This window comes from Myotis davidii, unplaced genomic scaffold, assembly GCF_000327345.1.
Source record: "Myotis davidii unplaced genomic scaffold, ASM32734v1 scaffold135, whole genome shotgun sequence".
Classification (NCBI taxonomy): domain Eukaryota; kingdom Metazoa; phylum Chordata; class Mammalia; order Chiroptera; family Vespertilionidae; genus Myotis; species Myotis davidii.
The window spans coordinates 13052507-13064482 of NW_006289813.1; the positions used below are offsets into that span (position 1 = coordinate 13052507).

Consider the following 11976-nt stretch of genomic DNA (forward strand, 5'->3'; position numbering starts at 1 on the left):
GTGGGCAAAAGTAGGCCAGCTGTTCATATGGGAAAATACAAAATAATAAATAATAATATAACAATAAACTCTGTTTTGCATACTCACAACTCTAAACCTACTTTTGCCACCCCATATTTCAATTAAAGAGATAAATTTTAGTAAAGAAAATTCTTGGACATTTTTGCTTTGTTTTGTCTATATAGAGATTGTCTGTGCAAGATTGTTGTCTGTACTATACTTTATTTTCCAATTGATACTCCCCAGCTTCTGATCAGGCACTATATACCATTCTTTATGTGAGCAGTTGTTCAATCTTTAGATAGTACTCACTTTACTCTTTTTTGAAACTCAACCTATATAGACTTAGATCTCTTCTCAATTTCAGGTCTTAGGAAATTGTATTTAGTTTTGTGCTTTAAAGCAAAATAAACAAATACATTGGCTTTTAAAATATTATCGTTTTAAAAAATTCTGGTTGTTTTGAAATCCGTAAATACTAATTGACCCCTTTACATTGATGTTTCTTTATTCAGAGGCCACAACCAGAGGATGGAATTCCTAGGTGACTCCATAATGCAGCTGGTAGCCACAGAGTACTTATTCATTCATTTCCCAGATCATCATGAAGGACACTTAACTGTGAGTTTGTATTAAGTCATTCCCTCCCATAAGATTGCTTTAACAGAAGGTTAGAAGAGCCAAATATCTAGTTAAGTAATTGATGACTTAGTTCTTGGTGGCTTTAGCATGCATACATATGTTTTTATTCATTTCTTTATGCAAATTGTGTACAAAGCAATATATGGTAAGAACTTACTTTATACTTTTTCATTTAGTGATTACTTTGTGAAAGACACTGAGCTAGGCTTCATGGGGGGAGCAAATATTAGTTGACACCTAGTCCACCCATAAAGAGTTTAAAAACTATTAGAAGTTAAAAATGTAAGTAAATAACTACAAATTCCATCTATCTATCTATCTATCTACCTATCTATCTATCTATCTATCTATCTATCGATCATCTGTCTATCGTGTGTATGTGTTTACACATACATAAAGTGTAAGTTTTATAAATACAAGGGAGAACCATCGTAAATTTTATAAAGAGGCATAGATAAGCTGCTAGCTTGTCCTCTTTAGGAAATGATCAGGTTTCTTTTGAGTATGGAGTTCTAAGAAAGCATTGATAAGGTGATGTTTGAGCCTTTAAAGTTAGCTAGTATTTGGCCTTTGGAAGTTAGTGGGAAGAAATTTCTATACAAAGTCATTCCACACATTGGGAATGCCAGAGCAAGTGCACAGCATGACAAATCAGAAGGCAGAGAGGCAACAGGGACTCGGCAGTTGCTAGACCATGGTGGAATTGAAAGGGACTTACAGAAACAAGGTTTGATTGATGAGCAAAGTGAAACAGTTCCCGTTCCTCTCACTTTTGTCTCATTTTATGTTTTATTGAGCTTTTTTTTTATTTGCTGTGTACTTTAACTCTGTAAAACTGATCAATAATATAGCTGGAATGGTGAACCAATGTATCTGGAAGCCAGTCATGATAGTCTCCCAGGCATAAGAAATAACTCTGGAATAGTCCTTCTAGAATTGGGCATTGAGAAAGCAAATACTTTATTGGGCAAAAGAAAAAGACAGTAGTCCCCACCTTATCTGCGGTTTCACTTTTGCAGTTTCCGTTTACCTGTGATCAGATTCCAATAAACTATTTATAAGTTTTAAGTTGTGTGCAGTTCTGAGTAGTGTGATGAAATCCTGTGCCGTTCCACTCTTGCCCGGCATGTGAATCATTGCAAGCACGTCAGATATGTGACCCGCTGGCGTGAGTTTGACATGGTAGCAGATTGCTGCTGTGTATGCTACCTGTCTGTCAGTTTCTTAGTAGATTGACTGTGATGGTGTCGCAGGGCTTGTGTTCAAGTTACTCTTATTTTACTTAATAATGGCCCCAGAGCTGGCAATTTGGAAATGCCAAAGGGAAGCCATAAAGTACTTTAAGTGGGAAGGTGAGTAGAATACAGTAAGATTTTGAGAGAGAGAGAGAGAGAGAGAGAGAGAGAGAGGAAGAGAGAGAGGAAGAGAGGACACATTCATATAATTTTTATTATAGTATATTGTTATAATTTTTCTATTTTATTATTAGTCATTATTGTTAGTCTCTTACTATGCCTACTGTATAAATTCAACTTTGTATAGGAAAACATAGTATAAGTAGGTTTTGGTATTTTTGCAGTTTGAGGCATCCAGTGGGGCTCTTGGAAAGTATCCCCCTTGGAAGAGGGAGGCTTGCAGTAGTAGTGCACTATAATGCAGTTTGTTAGTGCACACTCTCTTTTTTATTATGCTTGAAGCAGATAACAAGTCTTTTGTACTTTGCATTCCTACAAATTTTATGCATGTTTTGCTTTGAATAGAATTGGATCTTATCTCCGCAACCATGAACCCTGGAAATATTTTATATGAGACACAAATATTAGAATTAGAGAGAATATGGTGATTTGCTATGTTTAAATGTGATTTTTCTCAGCAGAATTTCTAAGCCCAACAAAATACGGTCCTTTCACTCACTCACTTGATGAATATTTACTGTGCTTCGACCATACCCCTTGAATCATTTTATGAGAAATACGCAGTACTGTTATTTTAAATTTAATTTAAAAGGAACAGTTTGATTACCAGAGTTAACTGCTTTTGGATGGAAAAGAAATTGTTTTCCTCTTGAGTTAATATTAAAACCTTAAGAACATATAAGCGTATATCAGAAATAAATTAGTGTCTAGAATCTTGCTCTGTGTTAGGGAATCAATAAGTGCTCCTTCAGTATATTCCATTAGGGAATAGACTTTGTAGCTGTCAGAATATCTGGTTGATCTGAGAAATGGCCAAACCAAACCAAATGGCTTGAAGTAGTAATTCATTTTATGGCCATATAGAGACCACTGTTGAAAATGTGTGACTTAAGTATTCACACAAGTTATTTATGAACTCTAGGATTTTGTGGAGGTGGGATACTATAGATCAGTAAGTTCACTGCTTCCCATCTTAGTCACTGCATACATACCTCCATACCCCCACCCCAGCATTGAAACCAAAACTCAGAAAGTTGTTCTGTCCAAGGCCTGGATAAAAATAAAACCAGGACTATGATAGTAATTCTGATTTTGTATTTTTTCCAAAATCATTTCAATACCATAACTGTAGTTTTATTCAAAATGTGTTCATCAGCCTTGCTGTCTTAAAATGACAGTTTTTGGATAGCTTATTAGAAAGATGTTAACAAATGGCAAAATTATTATATAATGGTTTTTATTAACTATATTCACAGAAAGCATTGGTAAAAGTCAATAGGACCAACAGATCTGCTGGCAAAACAAAGATGATCTATCATCAGTTAAACACGTATTTCACTAACTCTCAGTGGTGATAGCGCTTGCTTCCTCCCTCAGGAAGCACTGTCTCGCATTGGCTTCTGTCACACTGCACTTTCTTGGGTTTCCTATTACCTCTTTAGCTACTATTTCTTAGCCTGTTCTTCTGCCTGCAGCCCGTTTGCTTCCAGCCCTCGCTTCAGTTTCATCAGATGTCAGTTCTGACGGGACTTCTGGATTCCAGGGATGCTTTCCCCCGTGGCCCCCAGTCAAAACCTCACGTGCTTTCCTTCCAGTTTGCCTGTCCCACTAACCTGCAAGTTCCACGAGAGCATGTTTTTATTTACTACTGTATGCCCAGCAGGGCCTGACATATGGTCGGTCCCTGTACATATTTGATCAAGACGTAAGTGATAGAGAAGGAAGTGGAAGTGGCAGTAGAGAGAAGTGGCCGTTGTTTCATGTTTCAGAAACGAAGCTGAAAACTTATTTAGGAATGTCTAAAGGTTAAAATTAATTAAAAATTGTGGAGGATTATTTGTTACAGTTGAATTTCTTGGAGGGTGATGGCAAATTATTCATTATTGTGATTAAAGAACACACAGCCAGTAATTCGCACTAAGAGGCATTAGTTAGCCTTGAGCCGTTGCCTTGCACACTGGTTTTATGGTGAATAAGGACAGTTGAGCAAATGAAATCATGGTTTTCAGGTTTTGAATGCTGATGGGGAAAAACATAGTGTTTTACAAGTTCAAGTCAAAATGGCTTCTTGGGGAGGAACGTTGGGCTTATGTAATTTTTCTAGGGTGACCGAACTTGATTGGAATATAGAAGGAAGTCGTTCTAATTCATAGACTGAAGTTTTTGTTTTTTTGGGTAGAATCTACCCAGTAGAGTAAGGGTAAGTATAGTAAGAAGGACACCAAGAAGGAAGACAGACCGAAATGCCTGTCTTCCCACATTTTCAGTTTTTAACTTTTCAAGTTTTAATTCTTTCATTCTTCTCAACCTTTACTCTAAGGTGCTGAGCTAAAAATAGTTGCTAACCCCATGCTTACTATGGTGGTGTGCACTAGCAAGGTGAACTTGCAGGATTTTTTCTTTTTTAGTGGAATAATTTGGGAGAATGAGAAAGCAAGGATTACAAATAAAAAGTTTGAAAACTGGTGATCTAATCCCCTCCTGCCACCTCCAGAGAACTAAGCATAAATCATTCAGACAAACGGTACCCTACCCACAAGATCTCCTTGAGAGGATAGATTCCACAGCCTCCTGGGTGAAAATTTCTGTCACTGGTATAATTTGCCTTCTGCATCCTGCCTGCTCGCATTTGTGAACCTTTTCTTTAGTTACCACGGGAAATGAAGAGCATCTGGCGACACTCCTAGTGTAATAGACCTGTGCGGCACATCCCTGTCACTTCTAATGATACATTCGGCTTTCACCCCATGTTCTCATATTAAAGTCCTCCAAATAGTAATCACAGTCTACTTATTTCACACCAAGTGGCCCTCTGGTAGCTCGTGTCCCACAGCTGTGGGTTCCTCTTCAGCACCGAGAACGGAGAGAGTGGTTGAAGGAGGAACGCCAATATGGTTTTTTTTTATTTGTTTTAAACCAATAAACCTTTTCCTCATTAAAATTTAAGGTTTAAACTAATTATAAAAGACTGCTGCGCTGAGATAATAGAAAACATCCTGAATTCTCAGAAACAGAGTTTGAGATTTGGGATATTTATTTGGGTCCCTGCCAGTGCATCAGGAACTCAGCAGTTTTTTTCTCAGCTTTACAGAGAGCCCGGACTACAGCTTTCTTCATGTTTTCTGGTGATTTCAAATAAAAATAATTGGGGGGTGGGGGTGGGGGAGTGGCGGTTGGTTAAAAAGGAAGACAGCTTAGCATTTGGTAAAATGGAGAGCTTTGGAGACAGTGAGTGGATAGGTATATAGAACATTCTACAGAAGACAAATTCACAAGGATTCCTACAACTTCCTATAACCTTTTTGCTATAACCAGAGAGGAAGCATATCTTACCTAGTGATGATGCTATTATGGATAACAGTGGCAGCAAACATTGCTGGGTGTTTATTATGTGCTGGTCCTTGTACCTGGATTGTATATTCATTCACTCGAATCCTCATTACCACCCCGTGTGGCAGGTGCTACTTCCCCCATTTAATAGATGCAGAAACCGAGCCTTAGAGAGAGATGGGAACTTACACTGGGTCACTTAGCCAGTAAGTTTGACCCCAGGCAGCCTGGTGCCAAGTCTTTTACTTTTTACTGCATATCTAACAGGAGGCAATGTTTGCAAAATAGTCTTGATAGCTATCGCATGCCCAATTGGGTGCTAAATGTTTGTTTTCTAAACTACTAGAAAGTAAAAAACAGATATTTATAGCATCAACATCTGCAGGCTTTCTAACCTCATGTCTTGCCCCCTTCATATTCATCCACCCCTTCAAAAATCATCTCTCTGAAATAAAAAAAAGTCTTTGCCACTGCCCCCTTTTGACACCTTTTGGGATTCCTCCCCAGAGCAGCAAAGTACAGAGTTCTTTATATCACCCACAAGGCCCTCTCTGCCCAGAGGCTGGCCAGCCTCACCTGTGTTAGCCCTCCTGCACTCGGCTCTGGCTTCTCTTCCACTTCCACCCAGTAATCGCCCTGCTGTGTCATGGTCCCCAGAGCTGTTCCCTCTTCCTGGAAAACCCTTCCCCACCGTCTCGTTCATCCAGGCTGCTGTAACAAAATACCGCAGACTGGGTGGCTCATGAACAGTAATTGGTTGCTCACAGTTCTGGAGGCCGCAAGTCCAAGGTCATAGTACCCACATGGTCAGGTGAGGGCCCTCTCCTGAGGGCAGACTTTCATTGTATACTAACATGGAGGAAGCGGCTGGAGAGCTGTCTGGGGCTTCGTTTATAAGGGCATTAATCCCATTCATCAGGCCTGCACCCTCGTGACCTAATCACCTCCTAAAGGCCCCGAAACCATCATCTTTAGGGGTTAGGATTGCAACATACGCATTTTAGGGGGACACAGAGATTCAGACCACAGCACCCACTCTCCTGGCAGACTCATTCTTTTTCAGTTCTGACTCAATATTAGTCAGAATCCAACTACATGAAAAAAATTTTAAATGCATATGTTCATGTCCCATCCCCAGAAATTCGAATTCCTTGGTTCTTGGAAGAGGTCTGAGCACCATGTCTCAAAAGTGCCTGATGTAACAGTCAGTGAGCCTCTGAGACATTTGTACTCGGGCAGGTCCTCCAGGGCTGGTGCTGTCACCGCAGCTTCCACGGCGTGTCGCAGTGGCGGGTCTGTGTGTTGATTCCTCAGAGGTTAGCATTCCCCAGAGGGCAGCTTGGGTTGCTGATCGTCTCGTGGGCCTCAGCTCTCAGCACAGGGCATAGCCTAGCCTCGGCCTCCACACAGCATGCTGCCTGCCATGACCTCTGGGGGTGTTCCAGCACGGTTCATTAGGAAGCAGAGTCCAGCAAAGGCCAAGGGTGCAAGTTGTCATTTAGAGTATTGCCATTCAGACTTTTTGTGTAGGTAAAGCGTGAGGTCTTACCTCTTTTCAACTCACCTAAATTTGTACTGACTCTAAAAATATGGGTGACTTACAGCTTCCTCCCCCCCTCCCCCCAATGACTTAGTTCAGACTCTGAGTCTTGACAGAAGATCTCACTTTCTGCTGGCCATGCTGCTGCTTTGAGACCTGTCAGGGGGTATTTTAAATAAAACCCGAGCATTCCTGTATCATCTTCACTGTTTTCTTCCTTCCCTGCAGACAGCGTGGCTGCACAGCACTGGGTGGGCCCTACGCTGGCAGGTGGCCGTGGGGGCCTGGTGATCAGTGCTCATTTGTGCATCAGGCTTGTTGATTCTGAGGCATGGACCCTCCCTATTGTAGCCTAAATAAGAGTTTTCTCCTCTCAGCAAACTCACATATTGAGAGAGAACCCGACTTGCTCAGTGTAGCCATATTTTCAAAATAGCCCTCCTACTCCCCCAGGGCCTCTGCTTGGAGAACCCTGCCCCTGCCAGCGGAAATCCACACCAAAAAGGATGTCTCCCTTCCAGCTCAATTATTCTGTAATTACAAGATATTAGGCCGGTGGACTCCCTTATTGCTTGGGTCTCCTATTAATGTTATGTGCTAGACCTTTTTAATTTTGAGCTTCGCTGTGGATATTAGTTTTAATGAAACACTATATTGAAGAAAAGAGTTGGGAGAAATAGGAGAAGGATGGGAGCAAATACAAGCGAAGAATAGTCTGTAACTCAACAGCAAGCATGGCTTATGAAGATCAAGTTGTAATTCTGCTTCATGAATCATTGTCAGACAAATTAAGAGCATATTGTTTCTTATTTATCTATTGTCAAGGATGCAATCTCAAGCACTGAGAATAAATCCAGATTTTCATAAGCTTAGTTGACACGATGGAGCCACAGAACACAAAACTTGCATCTAATAAAGTGGGGTTTGGAGTGGAGGGGGGATTGATATAAAACCAGTCCCGCTCGCAGCTGCTTCCTGCTGGCTCCTTGGCCCTGGTGCCAGGGGTGTTTCTAAACAGCGAGGAATTGTAACAGACGAAGAATTTGTTATATCCGTTGATAGAAAAGTCCTAGCTATTGATACATTATTCCCCCAAATCTGAGAGATTGGGGACACTTATTTTCAGATTTGCTGGGTGAGTTCCCATCTTTGTATTTACCCCTCCTGCCATGTGTCTCCCTCCCCTCTTGCCCTAATATGAGTGGTTAGTGAGTGTTAAAATCCCAAACCAGGCATGTTTTATGGGCACCTCTCCCATGGGTTGGTTGCGTAATTTTCACGCACTGCTTAGTGTTACTACTTGGATAGTAATAGAGGACTCTAGTTCACTGAAATTCTTCATAGAAATTTTTGTTTTGAGTTCCTGAAGTTAAACTATGAAAATTATATTTTCACCTGATTACAGATATAGGGTCTCAGTTTGAAAAACTGTAACTCAGGATATGTAGTAGTAACCTTTAAAATAATAAATGTAAAAATGTAGTAAATAATTTAAATATTTTAAATGGTACTTACTAAATCATCACTTCCCCAAACACTGTAATATCAAAATTAGCATTAGTGCCACAAAACTCGAGGCTTACTTTAGATTTTTTTAAAATGCTCATTTAAAACTCTTGCTCCGTGGTAGAAAGCAAGTGGAGTTTGCTGGGTGGGAGGCGGATTGTATTACCTGATTGCAAAGGACCACAGGGAACTTGTTTGGGGTGATGGAACCATAGAAGGTTGTCAAAACTCATCTGACTGTACTTAAATGGTGAGTTTTATTGTATGTAAATTATACTTCAGTAAAGTTGATTTTAAATAGTTTTAATGCTCCTTCGTTTAATAGCATTACACTTAATGGAAGCTATGACCTTTAAAATAGTACAGCATACCCAGCAACACTGGCCACTGCAACAAACAACCAAATGAGCTATTTAAATGTCAGTCAGGTAAAGTCCTGGAGTAGAGGGAGCTATTAGGGAGAAGTTCGGAGTGTATGGAGTTTGTCACTGCTGCTGGGGTGTGTGGGTGGGGGTCAGGGGGGGCCTGAAGACTTAAATAGTCACTTCCTCTGTCGGCCTCAGGCTGCTTGGTCCCGACACCAGGAGCAAGAGAGAGACCAGAAGTGAAATGGTTTCTAACTGCACCTCCGTTCCTTTTGGCCAGTTGCTGCGAAGCTCTCTGGTGAATAACAGGACCCAAGCCAAGGTGGCGGAGGAGCTGGGCATGCAGGAGTACGCCATCACCAACGACAAGACCAAGAGGCCTGTGGCCCTGAGGACCAAGACACTGGCAGACCTTCTGGAATGTGAGTCCTACAGCAGGAAGCTGTTTGAACCTGCAAATTCAAAGTTGAAATCAAAAGGACCAACATTCATCTTCCTTTTTCTTATTATTATTATGTTCTGACTAAAGACACCTCTTTCCTATTTTAATTTGTATTTATGATTTCCTCCAAAGCTTATTTGAAGGAGAATAATTTGAAATTAAGACATTTGAATAATGCATTTTATGTTCAGTCTGTGTTCAATGGTGCACCCTGCACCCCCCTCCACACCCCTCCACCCTAATGCTCAGCCACCACATCCCTGTGGGAAACAGTAACAGAATATGAAGATTGTAATAGTGAATCAGATTTTTTTTTTGCCACCCAGCAGCCTTTATACAGGGCCATAGAAGAAAGAAAGATAATTTACTCACTAAATACTAAAACTAATAACCATTGTTTTGAATGAGCTCAAAGCTCTATGGACAAATGTCATATTTTACACTTCCTGATATGGTCTGCTGGCATTATGAATAATCCTGTTATAGCTAACTAAAGGATTATACATATAACTTACTGTTTCTGATAATACTTAAAGATAAGTGGGCCATACCCTGAGCCTTGAAACTTTTTAATGTTAGTGTATTTTTGACAATTGGAATTATATACAGATATTAAAGTCTACTATTCAAAAGCTGCTCATTTACAAAGTGTAAAGCAGTCTGACTAATGAACCTAAAAAAACTTGTTTTTCAATTAAAATAAAGTATCTTAAAGATTAAAATTATTAAACAATTAAGTTTAGAGAACATTCCCACTGGCTTTTTTTAAAGCTCAATGAAAGCTATTTTTATTCTTTTAAAAACTCGCCATTTGGCCCTAATCGGTTTGGCTCAGTGGATAGAGCGTCAGCCTGCGGACTCAAGAGTCCCAGGTTCGATTCCGGTCAAGGGCATGTACCTTGGTTGCGGGCACATCCCCAGTAGGGAGTGTGCAGGAGGCATCTGATTGATGTTTCTCTCTCATCAATGTTTCTAACTCTCTATCTCTCTCCCTTCCTCTCTGTAAAAAATCAATAAAATATATTAAAAAAATAAAATAAAAACTCGCCATTTGTTTACTTGGTTAAAGTAAGTTTTAATGAAATTGTCTTTGAGATCACCATTTATTAATGGAAAGTTAGATATATTGTTATAGTCACTAAGCTCAGTATTACATTTCTCTGTGTTTGAGCAGATTGAATCTATAAATAGTCTCATTTCTGTTCCTGAAATGTAGCTCAGACCTTTGTAAATGGGTGACCTCCTCAAGATTGGTGTTGAGAATGGCAGGCCGCAAGGATGTGCTCATTCTGGTGTCAGATCTGATCTTCAAGTTTTATTTGATGTTAGCACAGTTGTTTTTCCAGAGATCATTCTTTCCCTGATGTACAATAGCATTTAGTCTGTCATCTTAACTAACATAATTTAGTCCTTAGCCAAACTTAATTTGGTCTTTGTACCTCATGACTTTGTGTCTTAATCACACACCTATATTGTTGCTTCTGATATTAGTGATAAAGAGTTCTTGTTTAAAGAAAGATGAAATGGTAATTTCATCTTCCTGGTAGATGGCAGTGCATTGTATTTATTTTTAAATGTTCTCTTTTCCAGCATTTATTGCAGCATTGTACATTGACAAGGATTTGGAATATGTTCATACTTTCATGAATGTTTGTTTCTTCCCACGATTAAAAGTAAGCTCATATAAAATTTAAATTGGTTGTATGTGTTACACACGGTGATCCCAAAACCATTACTAAATGCTCTTTGGGGACTTGCTACAGGAGTTCATTTTGAATCAGGATTGGAATGACCCCAAATCCCAGCTTCAGCAGTGTTGTCTGACACTTAGGACGGAAGGAAAAGAACCAGACATTCCTCTGTACAAGTGAGTACTCGCGGCCCACAGGCCATCTGTTCGGGGGGGTTAGAGATGATGCTCTGGTTGTGTGGAGGAAAAGCTAGTCACTGTGGGTGACTGTGGTCAGGGCCCCAGATTGAGACATCTTAACTCGCACTCGGCCCAACACTGAAACTCTCTGGGCCTCTCAGTCTTACAGCCCGAAGTAAGTGGGTCACATTTGATTATCTAAGCTTTTCCCATCTCTATAATGTGTTAGAACTACTCCCTGTGAGGAAGACATACGAAGGTTAGGAGACCGAGATAAGAGCAATTCAGATGAAATAGTTGTTAGATACATTTTTATATCTTTATTTAAAAAAAATAAATATATATATATATACTAGGGGCCCGGTGCACGAAATTCATGCACTGGGTGGGCCTTCCTTTCCCTGGCTGCCGGCACTGCCTTTGCTTGGCTGGAGCCACCTTTCCTCTGCCCAGAGGCCCAGAGCAGCTTGGGTGGTACAGAATGCCTGCATCCCGCCCCGCCCCCAGCCGCTTAGTGCCTGCATATGCAAGTGAACCCACCATCTTTATCAGGTTAATTTGCATACTCACTCCTGATTGGCTGGTGGGCATTGGGAAGTTACAGTCAATTTGCATCTTTTTCTCTTATTAGTGTAGATATATATGCCTTTTCTCTGTGTTTAAGGAGTATTCAGTCATTTATAGAATTAAAAGCTACAAGCAGTTTTATGTTTTAACAGTTTATAGCATATACTTTTTACAGCTTTCAAAACTTTCCCAAAAAAACCTTTAAAAAAACTGTGAAGGTGCCAGGCAGCTGTTAAGCAATTGCAAACATTTTAGTGATCCCTAAACATACTTTACACGAGGAAAATGTTTTTTCCTCT

The 11976-nt window shown here is 40.1% G+C and overlaps 1 protein-coding gene across 6 annotated transcripts in view; it reads left to right on the plus strand.

The window, feature by feature from the left end:
- DROSHA (drosha ribonuclease III) overlaps positions 1 to 11976 on the plus strand; it is a 107315-nt gene that overhangs the window by 87459 nt on the left and 7880 nt on the right. For all 6 annotated transcript variants that reach the window (XM_015563104.1, XM_006762475.2, XM_015563107.1 and 3 more), the window contains 4 exons: positions 516 to 621; positions 9079 to 9220; positions 10831 to 10913; positions 11004 to 11107. In XM_015563104.1, coding sequence (XP_015418590.1) covers positions 516 to 621; positions 9079 to 9220; positions 10831 to 10913; positions 11004 to 11107 — 435 coding nt within the window. The remainder of the gene's footprint in view (positions 1 to 515; positions 622 to 9078; positions 9221 to 10830; positions 10914 to 11003; positions 11108 to 11976) is intronic.